At 42.8% G+C, this 16706-nt stretch overlaps 1 protein-coding gene across 3 annotated transcripts in view; it reads left to right on the top strand.

The window, feature by feature from the left end:
- The first annotated feature begins 15308 nt into the window (after nt 1–15308).
- The window catches only part of BMPER (BMP binding endothelial regulator), a 255226-nt gene continuing 253828 nt past the window's right edge, over nt 15309–16706 (top strand). For all 3 annotated transcript variants that reach the window (XM_068972505.1, XM_068972503.1, XM_068972504.1), the window contains exons 1-2: nt 15309–15494; nt 16556–16641. In XM_068972505.1, coding sequence (XP_068828606.1) covers nt 15362–15494; nt 16556–16641 — 219 coding nt within the window. In that variant the 5' untranslated portion in view covers nt 15309–15361. The remainder of the gene's footprint in view (nt 15495–16555; nt 16642–16706) is intronic.

Here is a 16706-nt window from a genome sequence, read left to right as displayed (position 1 = left end):
TCCGAGGACCGGCGGGAGGACCTCAGGCAGAACAAACAACACTCCTGGCTGGCCCAGTTTACATAGGGCAGGCACGGGGGCTGGGGGAACATACAAAAAGAGGAGCCAAAGGGCTGGGGGTCTCTCGCTCTCCCCCCGACCCCCACACGCTGGGGCGCTCTTCTCTTGGCGTCTTTCGGTGGCCATGCCCTCACGCCTCGAGGATGGATTTTCCTGTTGTTATCGAAATAAAATAGAGCTGTAACATGGAGCAGTAACACTGATTTGTCTAAGAGCTATAACATGGTCCGTTCGAGACCTGAGCACTATACCATGGTCTGTCCAAGACCCGAGAGCTGTGATACGCTGAGGGCTTTAATGTCCGTCGCTCCAGATCTTTGTTGTGAAGAGACAGAACCGAGGAGTATACACTCGCCTGACACTTCCATGGACAGAGTGGAGCCTGGTGGGTTACGATCCATGGGGTCACAAAGATTCAGACACGACTGAGCACATACCACGTCTGCTTTAGCTCTCCCTTGGGAAAACAGAATAATGAGAGGTGACATAAAGCCAACCCTAAAGGTGAGGACCTGACATTAAATGAACTGGGTGTGGCTTTTCTCAAGACGGAAGAGAGGAAACTCTTCTTTGCACATGCATTTCTAAATGGGACTCCCTGTTTTGCTGCCAGGTCTGACCCCTCTCATCTTCCTACTGCCTTGGTGAAAGCCTAAATTAGGCCATTACTGAGCCCATTAGCTTGCCTATTTGTGGGCCAGAAGAGTTATTATCTGTATTTGGGGAGCTCTCCAAGAGTACAGACATTTCTTTCCTGAGATCTCTTCAATTTGCAGGCAATTATCTGATGGCTTTGAAAATTTCTTTTATGGCCTTCTCTTAAGAGGCAGCTCAGTGCGGTGTTACAAGCACCCGTTTGAGAACCAGGCTGCCTGGGTCTGAATGCTGGTTTACAGCCTGACTTGGAGTGTGTTTCAGACACCGACTAGTTTTAAGGACTCAGCGAGGAAAGGTACTTAACAGGCTGTGCAAAGCATTTCCTATATGTGTTTTACAAGCATTATTATTTGCAAAACCTGGGCGGAGATGGGACAGGAGTGGCCAGGAAGAGGAAGAAGCAAGTCTCAAAAGACCATTGGAAAACATTTAGATGTGAATCAAAAGGAATTGGTCAGAGAGCTAGGTCCTGAAAGGCCAGTTTTCTGAGTTTAAGTTCAGACTCCCCCGTAAAAGAGAAACCTTACAAATGTAAACGCATGCAGAGAAGTTAGGCTGGAAGGGAAAAGGAAACTCTGACAGGTACTGGGAAGAACAGTTTATACATGCGTGGGAGCAAACTCCTTGTCCTTTTGAACAGATGACGGGGGCTTAACCTCAGTCAGGGTCGCGGCGGCCACCTTAAACGCAGCATCCAGAGTTGCGCTCCCCGGTTGCCTCAGTGCTGCCACCTACAGGGCCTGCGAGGCAGGGCGCGCAGCCCTGAAGGCTCCTGGGCGGCAGGGAGCCGGTTGTGCGCTGGAAGGGTAACCTCCTCATAAGCCTTTATTAGCTCCTCTCTCCTACGGGTTTTAAGTGATTTTATCCCTAGACATAAAAATTCTAGGAGATATTTCTAAACATTATTTCCCTAAGGGGGCAATATAAAAGATAAAATCAGAGGGAGCTTCCCACATGGAAATGTAGAGATGTCACTTTGATGTAGCGCCACATGCCGGGCACTGGTTAGTGGCTTGGCATGTGAAATTGCACTTTATCCCAACAAAAGATGGCATCACTAGTATTATGCCACTTTCAAGGCAAGTTAAAGGATCCCATACAAAATTGATTATGACTTGTGCCACTCCCATTCCAAAGTCCTTATGTGTTATAACATGCTAGCTGACAAATTATTTTTTCATCTTTCCCAAGTATAAAAGCGCACACAACTCAGTTGAACAAACAGGATCAACAGTCACAAAAGTTTCTGTTTGCACATGGCAAATGGTGCTTACCTTGAGATTTGAAAACCAGAACTCTTCAAATGAAGATGCTAGAGCAGAAATTCTCACATAAGTGAGTAAGGACTTTATCAACACAACCTAAATCTTTGTCCATTTGTAAATTATGCCTATTTATCCAAGCCAACCTGAATGAATTTATAATGTGGACTAAACTACAAAACAGTGTCCTGCCTTGTTTTAGCAACTCAAATTTTTTATTAATGAACCGACATTTGAGCACATTTATGCTCTATGTACACTACCAAAGTGATGTTTAAACTGACCATCCAGTGGTACTACAGCGCTTCTCAAACTTTATTGTATATGTCAGTCCCTTGGGAACCTTGCTGAAATGCAGATTTTGACTCAGTGAACCTGGAATGGGGGTCTCAGGTTGTGCATCTCTAACAAGCTCTTAGGTGATGTGGAGGCTGCTGGTCCAGCAAGCACACTTTCAGTTTCAAAAGAATTTGAAGATCTTAAAGTTCTTTTGAATCATCAAGATGTTAGGTTGGCCAACGAGCTTTTTGACTAACCAAATGAAATTTTACTTATTTGCACATTGCTTATATTTTATTGTTTCCTAGTGCTTTGAGAATCAGTAAACTATGTTTCATCTAAAATGCTTCATCAAAATAAAATACTTTCTCAACTAGAACAATGAACTTACCAGAATGTTCTATTCCTTTACCCAGGCTGGATTATAAGGTATTTATCTTTAGAAACTCTGTGACTTTAATAGATTTCATCTTCAACCAAAAAGAAATTTAAGCACCACAGGAATTATTTTCTAAACTCTAAGGGAGAGTAATGATGATACTAACATAGGAAAAAAACTTGTTAAACTTATTAAAATTAAGCTTTCCACTTACTTAGGTTTTTCAATCTGACTCTTTTACCATCTAGGGAATTGACTGTATGGATGTATAGAGCAGTGAGTGGGCCCAGAGACCCACTGAAAAACCAAGGAGCACCTCCTCCTGTCTCTCAAGTCTGGAGGTCCATTTATGCTTATGCTTATCAGAGTTTCCAGATGTTGAAGGGCAAAAAGTAACACACTCACATGTGATACAGAGTAAACACCTATGATAGTGCTCAAAGGACAAGCTATTTATAGCAGTAAAGAATAAACTGACCCATAAATAGAGTGTCATTTACTTCTTTGTTTTGTCTAGGATGCATTGAACGGCATCTGTTAGTATTGCAATAGCTAATGTCCAGCAATCATTTCCATCATACACCTCACTGGGGATGCAAAGTACAATGAAATGAGATCTTCTGTTTGAAATTGATTTTTTTCCCCCAACATCAATTAAAATATGCAAGAAAGGCATTGAGTTCTCCCCCCATGCCTTCTTATTTACACAAATAAAATATATGTACTTAGATAGTTAAATGTAAATGATTGCCTTATACACCTGAGAGAAAAGAATGTCTTATATTAGAATAGTAGAAATTATGGCAACTTTAATAAGAAGAAAATGAAAGAAACTGTGAAAACTTTGATGGGAACAAAGTACGCACATTGGAATTTGTCCAAAATGTGCGTTTACTGACTTGTAGGCCTTAAGATTGATTGCTAGGTTAACATAGCAAAGACTGACATGGGATTGTGAAGATAAGGGTGGGCTCCAGGGTAGGGAAACAGGCTGCTGCTATCTACTTCCCGTGAACTCAGGGCTTCAGCAAAGCTAGTATTTCTTTCCTCCTTTGTAGTTCCCACTCTAATGTCCCAAATCTTTAGGTTGAGACTGCTTATAGAAGATGCTGTATAACCTAGGTATTAGTGTATTAACTATGTACTCTAATTATTGCCAATAATATCTACGGTGGCCAGCTTCTGCTCAGGGCAACCGTGTTGCAGGCTTCGGGCAGAGAGAAAAAGGTACTGTTCCTGCAATTTAAGTTTGAAAAATGCAGGAGAAGAGCTGGGATCTTTTTTTTCAACCCTGGACCAAAAAAATGCGGTCAGAGAGACAGAGATTACAATTGGCCCAGTCTTGACCACATGATCTTCCTGTTTGCTGGAAGTATGTGTGTTTGTGGGTGGGTGGGATTTGAGGGGGTGATTATCATTATTTTAAAGTTTAGTTAAACCATATATTTTGAGGAATATTTCCTAAAGAAGATACTTGCTTTTCTGGAAAAAAATTCACATCCATCACAACTTTGGACAAGTTACTTTATTTGAACTTCAAATGAAGAATTCATATGTTTGTTTGAGAGAGTAGAATTAGATGTTTTCTGACAGCTTTTCCATATCTAAAATCTCTAGTTTTCAGTTACCTTTCTATGTAGCACTTTATGAAATGATCTCATATCCAACCCTGATAAGCAGGCAGAGGTGATGCTATTTCACCCTTTTATTAGATGGGGTAAACCAAGCCTCACAAAGTTAATTAATTGGCCTCAATGATTAGAATGTCAAGTGGCAGAACTAGGACTACATATTAAGTGATTGGATTAGTTTCAAAGAATCCCCTTTGAATGCTACCCACATTAGTGAAATTAGCTTTCTTCATTCTGCAGTGACCAATAACTAACCTCATTGGTAGCAAACTACTATAAATTAAGCTAGAGTTGATGGGAAAGTTTTGATGAGTTAAATCTTGGGCACTTGAATTTTTAATTTTGCTGCCTTCTGGGACACACTGAAGTTGTTCATTAATATGATTACTATCTTTCTGATGGGAGGTACTAGAAACTATGGCTTAGGGAAAGAAAAGCCACTGAGAATTCAAGTTGAAAGAAACTGCATATAGGAAGAGATCCAGGGAAAGCCTGGAGGAAACTGATTATTATCTTCCAGCTCACAGACAGTTGATATTATGCGTGAAGCTCGGAGCAGTCAAATAAGTAACTATTGTTTAAGATTTCCCTAAATAAATATTTACACCACATAATCAATGAAATCTAGAAAGTCGATGGAGTGTGCTTCATTTCTAACAAGACTTAAATTAATTGTATATCACCTGCATCTACAAAACTTTATTAAGATCATTCTCAGAACTAGCTTAGAGCTCCTAACAGAGCAAGTATTTCAGACTGGTATATAAAAATTTTAAGGCTAAAATGGAAAATAATCTTTGATTAAAAATGTATAAAATTATGAATCACAAGCCTTAATGCATATACCTTTGCTCTGCCAATTAATAAATTTATCCTCCAGGAAATGAAAATGAATAGTAAAAGTATGTTCACTGAGGCATCTCTTAGAGTAGTAAAATCAGGGAACAATTTAGATGAGAGACTGTTGAAGAAAATTGTGACACTTTCATAAAATAGAATATTACATAATCATTTAAAATGATGCTGCCAAAGAATAATTAGAGACAAAAATATTCACAACAGCAAAACCCACAGAAGCATAATTTCAAGAGTCAGACAACCTGGATCTTGATTCTAGCTCAACCAACCCGCTGTTGTGTGACCTTGAACAATTTACTTAATCTTTTGTACTTAATTTTACTCAGATATGAAATGAGGCTAATAAAGACAGCACTGGGCTTAGAAACTTGTTGGGTGAAATGAATGAGGTAATCTATGTAAACTGCTTAGTGCAGAGCCAGGCACTGTAATAAGGTTATCAAACAGCATAACTTTTCCTTTCTTTGCTAATCTGTATTTCCTACTTTGGGGGCCAAATTTATGTTAATTTGGTAATGATGAAGAAAATGTAAAAGTTTTTTTTTAATCATTAAAAATTGTCATAATATACATATAACATATATCATCTTGATCATCTTTAAGGATACAGTTCATTAGTGTTAAGTACATTCACATTGTTGTGCAACTTATCTCCAAAATTCTCTTCATCTTGCAAAACTAAAACTCTATACCATTAAACAATAATTCTCCATTCCCCTCATCCCCCGGCTCCCTGACAACTGCCACTCTTTCTGTCTTGATAAATTTTACTACTCTAGGTACCTCATATAAATTAAAACTGTACGGTATCTGTCTTTTCGCAACTGACTTATTTCACTTAGCATAATGTCCTCAAGATTTATCTATGTTGTAGCCTGTGTCAGCATTTCCTTCCTTTCTCAGTGTAAGTAATATTCCATTGTATGTAACACCACATTTTGCTTATCCATGTATCTATTAATGAGCAATCGAGACGCTGCTGCCTTTTGGCTATTGTGACTGATACAGCTATGAACATGAATGTACAAATATTTAAAGATTGCTTTTTCAAAGAAAAAATAGTATAAGTGAAAGTGAAAAGTAAAGTCGCTTAGTTGTGTCCGACTCTTTGCAACCCTATGGACTGTAGCCCGCTAGGCTGCTCTGTCCATGGGATTCTCCAGGCAAGAATACTGGAGTGGGTTGCCATTTCCTTCTCCACGGGATCTTTCCAACCCAGGGATCAAACCCGGGTATCCTGCATTGCAGACAGACGCTTTATTCTCTGAGCCCTAAGTTTCCCCAAATTTCCTAAAACTGATAAGGCAACTGATAAGGCAAGTGTAAACAGGGACTACACAGGTGATTGAAATCCTAAATTTACTCATTTTTCTGAAAGTGATTCAACACAAATATTAACTAATTAATTAACATATTTAGTTTTTTGTTGGACATTTTGTCTTTGAGCCTAATTATTTCAGAAGATTTTATATTTAGTAGAAAATAACAAGGGGAAAAAAAACACCAACAAGGGCTGAAACAAGACATGCACTGAAAGTCAGAGGTAATCAGCTCAGGGTTCATACTGCATTTCATGGTATCAGAGTCTAACCTTCCCTCTTCTAGCTCTACCATGTCCCTAAAGGTTTCCTCCTTAAGGTCTTTTCCTGGGACAATGTGGTTGCTGGTGCTCCAGCAGCATTATTTCTGTTTCTATTCCAGCTATCAGGAGGAGAAAGGGAAGAAAGAGGCATACATCCCAAGTAAAGATACTTTCCATTTCCATTTCTTTGCCTGCAAGTCAGTCATGGGATCACTCCTATCTCAGAGAAGCTGGGAAAAATGGTGTTTATTGCTGATAAGCCATACACACTACACAAATTAGGGGCTCAGTACTGAGAAAGAATGGGAGACATTGGGGGACAGCCAGGATTCTCTGCCTGGAGTCTCCACACATGTTAACTAGCATCTTGGGATATATGTCCTTAGGTAGGTAATGTTGAACAGTTTCTCTCTGAGTCTGTAAATAATCTTGAATAATAATTCAGAGATAGTGGTGAGTTTCATGGCTTTATTGATACCTACTTCAAACGAGATCCATTTAAAGTTTTATAGTAGAGCTGGTAAAACCTAGAGCAATAGGCTTAAGGCATTATTAGCTTAATATTCCAAAGAATAGCAAGAAAAGATAAGAAAGCCTTCTTCAGAGATCAATGCAAAGAAATAGAGGAAAACAACAGAATGGGAAAGACTAGAGATCTCTTCAAGAAAATTAGAGATACCAAGGGAACATTTCATGCAAGGATGGGCTCGATAAAGGACAGAAATGGTCTGGACCTAACAGAAGCAGAAGATATTAAGAAGAGGTGGTAAGAATACACAGAAGAACTGTACAAAAAAGATCTTCACGACCCAGATAATCATGATGATGTGATCACTAATCTAGAGCCAGACATCTTGGAATGTGAAGTCAAGTGGGCCTTAGAAAGCATCATTACAAACAAAGCTAGTGGAGGTGATGGAATTCCAGTTGAGCTATTTCACATCCTGAAAGATGATGCTGTGAAAGTGCTGCACTCAATATGCCAGCAAATTTGGAAAACAGCAGTGGCCACAGGACTGGAAAAGGTCAGTTTTCATTCCAATCCCAAAGAAAGACAATGCAAAAGAATGCTCAAACTACTGCACAATTGCACTCATCTCACATGCTAGTAAAGTAATGCTCAAAATTCTCCAAGCCAGGCTTCAGCAATACGTGAACCGTGAACTTCCTGATGTTCAAGCTGGTTTTAGAAAAGGCAGAGGAACCAGAGATCTAATTGCCAACATCCTCTGGATCATGGAAAAAGCAAGAGAGTTCCAGAAAAACATCTATTTCTGCTTTATTGACTATGCCAAAGCCTTTCACTGTGTGGATCACAATAAACTGTGGAAAATTCTGAAAGAGATGGGAATACCAGACCACCTAACCTGCCTCTTGAGAAATCTGTATGCAGGTCAGGAAGCAACAGTTAGAATTGGACATGGAACAACAAACAGACTGGTTCCAAATAGGAAAAGGAGTACGTCAAGGCTGTATATTGTCACCCTGCTCATTTAACTTATATGCAGAATACATCATGAGAAATGCTGGACTGGAAGAAACACAAGCTGGAATCAAGATTTGCGGGAGAAATATCAATCACCTCAGATATGCAGATGACACCACCCTTATGGCAGAAAGTGGAGAGGAACTAAAAAGCCTCTTGATGAAAGTGAAAGAGGAGAGTGAAAAAGTTGGCCTAAAGCTCAACATTCAGAAAACGAAGATCATAGCATCTGGTCCCATCACTTCATGGGAAATAGATGGGGAAACAGTAGAAACAGTGTCAGACTTTATTTTTGGGGGCTCCAAAATCACTGCAGATGGTGACTGCAGCCATGAAATTAAAAGACGCTTACTCCTTGGAAGAAAAGTTTTGACCAACCTAGATAGTATATTCAAAAGCAGAGACATTACTTTGCTGACTAAGGTCCGTCTAGTCAAGGCTATGGCTTTTCCTGTGGTCATGTATGGATGTGAGAGTTGGACTGTGAACAAGGCTGAGCGCCAAAGAATTGATGCTTTTGAACTGTGGTGTTGGAGAAGACTCTTGAGAATCCCTTGGACTGAAAGGAGATCCAACCAGTCCATTCTGAAGGAGATCAACCCTGGGATTTCTTTGGAAGGAATGATGCTAAAGCTGAAACTCCAGTACTGTGGCCACCTCATGCGAAGTGTTGACTCATTGGAAAAGACTCTGATGCTGGGAGGGTTTGGGGGCAGGAGGAGAAGGGGACAACCGAGGATGAGATGGCTGGATGGCATCACTGACTCGATGGACATGAGTCTGAGTGAACTCCGGGAGATGGTGATGGACAGGGAGGCCTGGCGTGCTGCGATTCATGGGGTCGCAAGGAGTCGGACACGACTGAGCAACTGAACTGAACTGAACTGATTCTGGTGCCTTGGGCTTATGTGAAATTCCTTCAACTATCTCCTACTTCAAATAGACCTATAAGGCTACAACTTTAGTGCCAATGAAGATGGTGATGAGGTTAATTTGGTTTGGGGAGTTACTTGCCAGATGAAATGTAGAGATGAGAATCCGTTCTCAAGGATCATACTCTATTAATGAGCAAACATTTGTGCCTACCTAGTGGGGTGAAATTGGTATCTGATTTTTATAGCTTCCAATATAAAAATTACTTCTTTATTAAGTAATTTAGATATTGATGAAAATTAAAAAGCATCTTTGAAAAAATCATTGCTTTTATTTTAATTGTAGAACTGGAGAATTTATGACACTCCGATGTGGCTGTTTTGGCTCATGGGTATTTAAATAAACAAGCACTATGTGAAACAGGCAAAACTCACCCCATCACTCGTGATGTACCATCATCCTTGAGGCAGGAATTGGAGTGAGATCAAAGGTCGGTGAGGGTCAGGGAAGTGAAGGGGGTTTATTACAATATTAAATCAAAATGAAAAAAAAAAACCACACCAGATTTTATTATTCCAATGCAACTGTTTCTAAAAATGTCTGGTCCCATCATCTTTATTAAAATGCCCTGCTTTAAAAATGAATAAACTCTTCAGTGAGTACAGTTTTATGAAAAGAGCCTTGAGGTTACAAACAAAAGAGAAAATGATTGCATGTGTGTGTGTGTATTTGTTGATCAGTTGTGTCCAGCTCCTTACAACCTCATGAACTATACTTCCTGCTAGGCTCCCATCCATGGAATTCTCCAGCTAAGAATACTGGAGTGGATAGCCATTCCCTTCTTCCTGATGTAGGGATAGAACCCAGGTCTCCTGCACTGCAGGCGAATTCTTTACTGTCTGAGCCACCAAGGAGAACAGTAGAGAAAATGATTAGTAAGGAAACGATCAGGTTAGTGACTTAATCTAATTTTAATAAAAATCATTTAAATAAAATAGGCCAATATCACTAGAATGATGCTTTTGTCATTGTCCCCACTTCCCTCACCTCCACAAAAAAGTAACTTCAGAGCCTCCTACTTTGGAATGACATTATTTAGACCTATCTGGCAGAATCTAGAGGATTTCTCATCAAGGTCAATGGTACCCTCTCCTGTCTGAAGGACCAGAAACTGAGCAAACCAGCAGCAAAGCCCAGGAGACAGCACAGTTTAACATTTTAGCCTGGTGACCCAAGAATAAAATCACCTTTCAACCAGTGAGTGAAGCTGTGGTCTGTTTTACTTGGTCTTCCAACTTGTATCAGTGGTAGCAGTTCAGTTCAATCGACATATGAGTACCAACAGTGCCAACTCTAAACTTAATTTGTATCACATTTAATCCAGTGGTCCTTTCCTATATTCTTATGACTCAAGAAGATAGAACACTTGTAATGCGAAGCTTCACGATCAGGAAGCCAGAGGAACTCTGTTTAAATGGGCTATGCCATTAACTAGTTGTGTGACCTAGGGCAAGCCATTTTCCTCTTAGTCTTCAGAATTCTCATTCTCAAAGGGAAAGGGCAGGAAGTTGGTTAATATGATCTCTAAGATATCTAGTGCTTAAAAAAAAATGTCAAAAGCATCATTTCTACTTTCCTCCCAAGAAGAATCATACAGACACTGGTATTAAGAAACTGATTCATGATGTATTACTTATTCCATCACCCAAACCCTTTCGAACAGATGGAGGTGGAAATGGTGCTCTCCAGTATGAGATTAATAATGAATACATGTGCAGATTGATGAATACATCTGCAGAAATACTTCGCATTCTAAAGAAATGTAGTCTGATTGTTTCTGAGAGGTAGGCACTTACTCCACGGTAAACATCCTGTTGCTCATTTCAGATGGATCCAAGCGCTGCTCATACATCTCTCATGATCAAGCCTTCCCAGAGCTCTGCTCAGCTGGCAGAGCCAATTATAGGACTGGTCCCCATTTTCTTTACGAATCACCTGTCTCCCTGCTGTTACTCTGCAGCTCCTGGATGGTCTTTCCATCTACTGAAGCTGCTGCTTTTCAAATCTCAGCTCCTGTGCCACCTCCTCCATGAAGCTAAGTCTCTTCTTTCTTTAAACTTTCATGCCCTGGTAATTGTAAATAGTGCTGCAATGAATATTGGGGTACATGTGTCTTTTTGAATTATGGTTTTCTTAGGGTATTTGCCCAGTAGTAGGATTGCCAGGTCATATGGTAGTTTTATTCCTAGGCTTTTAAGGAATCTCTGTACTGTTCTTTAGTGGCTGTATCAATTTACATTTCCACAACAGTGCAAGAGGGTTCGCTTTTCTCCACATCTACTCCAGCATTTATTGTTGGTAGATTTTTTGATGATGGCCATTCTGACCAGTGTGTGGTGATACCTCATTGCAGTTTTGATTTACGTTTCTCTAATAATGAGGGACACTGAGCATCTTTTCATGCGCTTATTGGTCATCTGTATATCTTCTTTGGAGAAATGTCTGTTTAGGTCTTCTGCCTTCTTTCTGATAGGATTGTTTGTTTTCCTAATATTCAGCTGCAGGAGCTCTTTGTATATTTTGGAGATTAATCCTTTGTCAGTTGCTTCATTTGCAATAATTTTCTCCCATTACTGCATTCATTTATAAACATGCTTTATCTCACCTCCTAGACTGTAAGCTCCAAGGCAACATCATCCCTTATCCTCAAGTCTAAAACGCCATGCCTGGTGCCTATCATAGAGCAAAACTCACACCGTTATGGAATACTTTTGGCCCTCCCTAGTGGTTAATATCACAATTCCTTTACACTGCTGCTTTTGAAAGGTCTATTTATTTTTAGGAAACTGGGTTGCTGTAATTTCTCTTGAAGTAACTTTGAATATACTGTTATTAACTGGTATATTTAGTTGGGTTTTTCAGTGCAGATTCAGGATCATAGTTTTACCGGGAGGTGAAGAGAAATTCTCCTACCACAGGCCTGGTTCCCTTTTGATCTAATAGGGTTATAGCTTTTATTTTAAAGAAGATGAGATAGAGCTTTTTCTGGCTGATGGTGGAACGGGTCCTCATTATCAATAGGTAATGAATGCTCTTTGGGATCCATTACCTCTCTCACACTGAAAAATGTCATAAACAGAGCCAAAGACAGATTCGCTCTTCTTTTGATCTCAGTCAAGAGCTTTTGTGGGTTTGGATGGGATCACCCTTAACATTATTGGCTTGCCAGGTGACCCAACAGTAAGCCATCTGCCTGCTAAGGAGAAGATGCAAGAGATGCCGATTCAATCCCTGGATCAGGAAGATCCCCTAGAAACGGAAATGGCAACCCGCTACTGTGTTCTTGCCTGGAAAACCCCAGGGACAGAGGAGCCTGGTGGGTTATAGTCCATGGGGTCAAAAAGAGTCAGACCCAACTGAACACAAGGTGGGGGGCCCTTAACTTTAAACATAAGGGCAGATCCATACGCTTTTTCTTGCATACTTGCTTCTTTTTTTATTTTTTTTGACCCCAGAATATCTCATGTTTGTGTAGACAGAGGCCAACTGGCACTGACAGACTGTCAGTTGAAGGGATGGTGGGAGCAGCAGTGGAGGACTGATAAGCCCTTTGGGGAGAAGGATGCTCTTCTAGAAGCAGGGCCCACTTATCCAGAAGGCAGCAGGGGAAATCACTGGTGGCAGCTGATAAACAAACAGGAAGAAGGGACAGACTTCTGTACATCTTTACAATTGGTAAACTTACAGACAGATGAAAATGCTTTCCAGGTGGTTTTTGCATTTGAACCTATAGGGGAAGTTCCAGTATACCCCAAAGCACCTAGTTTGAGAAATGCCACAGATTCCATCATAAAGACTTTTGTTCTGCAAACCCTTGAGGATGTCAGGGAAGGCACTCTTTCTAAAGCTCTGCAATCCTCTAAGGTGAATTTATCCAGGTCTACTGCTGAAATCTAGGGCAATGAAAGTTCTCCCAGCCTACCCATTATTGAGTTTTCCTTCATTAAGTTACGCTTAACAAGTTTATATAAAAGCCCCCTGCAAAGAGAATCTTTGTAGGGTAGAGTTTCAACTGACTGTACTTATCTGTAGTCATAAAGGTTTTTATTTTTTGATTGGTCACTATAGATCAGAAAGTATATAGGAAATCAGACTAGGTTTAGAGATTTCTTTTTTCTTTTCTTTTTTTTGTGCATGTTCTCTTTATGGTTAGTAAATACACTAAACGCTGATTTTCAGGGAGCTGCTTGGCCATGGTGGTTATTTTTTGGGAAAAAGCAACCACACGTCATCTTTCTTCTCTTTTAATTTAAGTTTTACACTAAAAATCTGTTTTGAGAAGGAAATGGAGCGTGTTAGGCTAATGACAGCTTTACCCTCTCTTATTTTTTCCGTTTAAGGGCAACGCTCCTATAGGCTTCCCGGCGTGCCTGGATGTGGGCACTGCAGCCTTAAGTGAAGGCTCCAACGACTCGAAAAAATAAAAACAAATAAACAGCCCCATTCCCCCCACTCCAAAGTGGGGGGAGGGCTTAAGAGGAAACTGTACAAAATGTGTCGGCAAACAGATGAATATATTTGCGAAGGTATAGTTTCTGTGACTACAATCCCTACGTTGCCCAGAAACTGTTAGATGCGTCCTGCTGAGAAACGTGCTCTGCTAGTCCGTGATTGCCTTTCGGACCCGCCCAGGCCGACTCACCAGGAGGACCCGCGTGAGGGCCCCCATTTCCATTCTTAGGGAGAGGAAGCCGGGGACCCACGTGAGCTCGTAAGACAGCTGATTATCAAGTCCCAATACTTGCCAAGCGTCCCCTAATTCCCATTTGGTTACAGAAATTCTCTCCTCCATTGCATATCCTCCTTTGGGCAGAGTGGGCCACGGCTCGAGAGAGAGGCCGCGATCTGGCGGGGATCATTCCTGGGCGGTAGGTAGGGTCGGACTCTTTGACACCCAGGGCTGCTGAAGCGACAACTCCAAGCTCCCGAGAACGCCGCAGCGGTCCCTGCCAGAGATTAGCCGCCGCGCGGGTCCCTCCCTCTTTTTCGGGTGAATGAATGATTAGTCAAACAGCACCTCCCTGCCCCTGTTCGCCCGAGGTTGGATGGGAGGAGTCATGGAACCACTGTTCCTTTTTTAAGGGCGAAAAGAGTTCGCATCTGTGCGTGTATTAATCTACCTTGTGTGTCGTTTCAAATTGTCTTCCCTAGTGTCGCGACGCACAGACACAGCAGCACTGAGCAGTGATCTCGAAGGCCCCTCGCCCCTCTGTCCGCTCAGGGACTGTCGGCCGTCGTGCCCCAGCCAAAGGAAGGCAAAGCAGAGTGAAAAGTTGCCCGCACCCCCACCCTGCCACAGGCGCTGGGTTTATCACTCCTTCCCAAAGCTGGGGCATCAGGGAACGAGCCGCGGTGGTGGGGCGCCCTGCGTCCCATCTTCTCCTCCCTCCTAGGGTTGGAGCACAGGAAAAGGAGCAGGGTTGGCGCGGCATCCCCCGTAAGGGGAGGAATCCCTCCCCACCCGCCCCCGGGGAAAGGGAGGAGGCGCTGCGCGCTCCGGGTGGTGGAGACACGCCTGCCCGGCTCCGATCCGTGCCCCGGGGCAAGCGGCCTCCCTCGAGGGTCTGGGGGAGCTGGCTGGACCCCCGGCGGAGACAAGCGCCCAGCGCGAGGCTTCTACTATCCCTCTTGCGTCCGGGCGCCCCCAACGGGTTCCCCGAGGCGCTCAGTGCGCCCGGGTCTCCGGCGCCGGAGCGAGCGTGCGAGCGGACCGAGTGGAGAGCCGGCGGGGCGGGTAGGAGGTGGGAGCGCAGAAGTGGAGGACGCGGCAGCTGCAGCAGCGGCGCGCCCCGGGGCAGTCGCTGCGGCCCTGGCAGCGGCGGCGGCGGAGCAGCGGTGCGCAGCGGGCAGCGCAGCCACTCCTCTCTGCCTATCTCCCGCAGTTCCGATACCCCCTCCTCCTGGCCCCCTCTCTGGCGTGGAGAAGCCGACGACTAAACCGCTGCGAGCAACTCCTTTAAAAAAAAAAAAAAGCCGCATTGGAGGAGCCTGGCCGCAGGACCCCTCCTCCCTGGGCGCCCCCCACCCCTCGCCTCGCTCTCCCGCCTCTCCCCCCGCCAACTCCCCCCCCCCCCCACCTTTCCCCCGCCCCAGGCTCCCGGGCGCCCGCCTCCCTCCTTCGCGGACTGTCTCCCGACTCGCCGGCTGAGAGCCCTTTTGGACTGCGAGCGGCGGTAGCGGAGCACAGGCGGCGGCGCGGGACCTGCAGTCGCCGGGGATTCCCTCCAGGTGACGATGCTCTGGTTCTCCGGCGTCAGGGCTCTGGCTGAGCGTCCCTGCCGGCGCTCGCCCGGGATTACCTGCTGCGTCTTGCTGCTGCTCAATTGCTCGGGGGTCCCCATGTCTCTGGCTTCCTCCTTCTTGACAGGTAGGGGAGGGGTCGGGAGGGACCGACCCTCCCAGACGCTGGCTTGGTACCTGGGAGAGAAGGCGCTGACTAGCCCCGGGGACGGGAGGGTGGGGAACGAGCACCTTGGAGCCTGCTCCTCGCTGGCGCATGGGGATGAAGGAAGCCCTTCGGGATTAAGGGGTGGGAAAGCAGTGAGTAGGCTAAGGAGTGGAGAGCGGGCAGGCTGTTGACATTAATACTGTAGTGATAACGGAAATTCTATTTGAATTTGAAAAGTTCCTTTATTATCTTTAGTTTTCTTCAATCTTTAGTTTGATCTCTTCTCCCGTTTGCAATTAAAGAAAAAAAAAAAAACACAACAAAACACTGCATCGTTTTCCACCCATAGGCCTGTCTCATTCTGTAAGGTTCACTGGTAGTGATCTTTAAAGCACCCGCCCTCCAGAACTGGATTTAAAGAAACTATCATATTTTAAAAGGGTAATAATAGCAGGATATAATAATTATATGCTTTCAGGCAGGTGAAGACCTCAGCTGCTATTCTGAAGGACATACTTTACTGACACCTGGTGCAGAAAAGAAAATATTGAGTCTATTTCTAAGAAAAGAGGAAAGAAGATTGTATTTCGAAAAGTAATTTCAATTCAACACAATATGAGGCAGATTCATATAAAGGCCTGTTTATTGACACAGTCCTGAATTCTGTTCAAATTTAAAATCTGCCTTAATGGCCAATTTGAATTTTTTGCTTATGGGAGTGTTTATTTAGTTGAAATGGTTTTATAAAGGAGGGGTATTATTAAAGATCCAATGAAATACTTGGAATTGTGCTTAAACCAACCATCTGAGAGCAGAAAATATATCTATACAGCACAGGCTTTTAAAAAAAACTTGTTCTAATAAAATTATTTAAAGTAGGTTTTTTTCAAGGGGACTTTTTTGAGTGAATTTGATTATTTAAAACTCATTAGGGATTTTTGAAATTTGGATATAGTTTTCTCAAAAAGTATTACTATAAAAATTCTATTTTTGTAACAAGGCCATGCAGCTAAATTTAAATAACTTTTTTCCCCCTTTAGGTTCTGTTGCAAAATGTGAAAATGAAGGTGAAGTCCTCCAGATTCCATTTATCACAGACAACCCTTGTATAATGTGTGTCTGCATGGTGAGTATGGAGATCAGGTAATGGGAAATCAATTGCTCCCTCTGACAAGGTGAATCCTTTAGCTG

This window comes from Capricornis sumatraensis, chromosome 5, assembly GCF_032405125.1.
Source record: "Capricornis sumatraensis isolate serow.1 chromosome 5, serow.2, whole genome shotgun sequence".
NCBI lineage: Eukaryota > Metazoa > Chordata > Mammalia > Artiodactyla > Bovidae > Capricornis > Capricornis sumatraensis.
The sequence above is the reverse complement of the archived record's forward strand: the minus strand, read 5'-3'. Positions and strand labels throughout refer to the sequence as shown.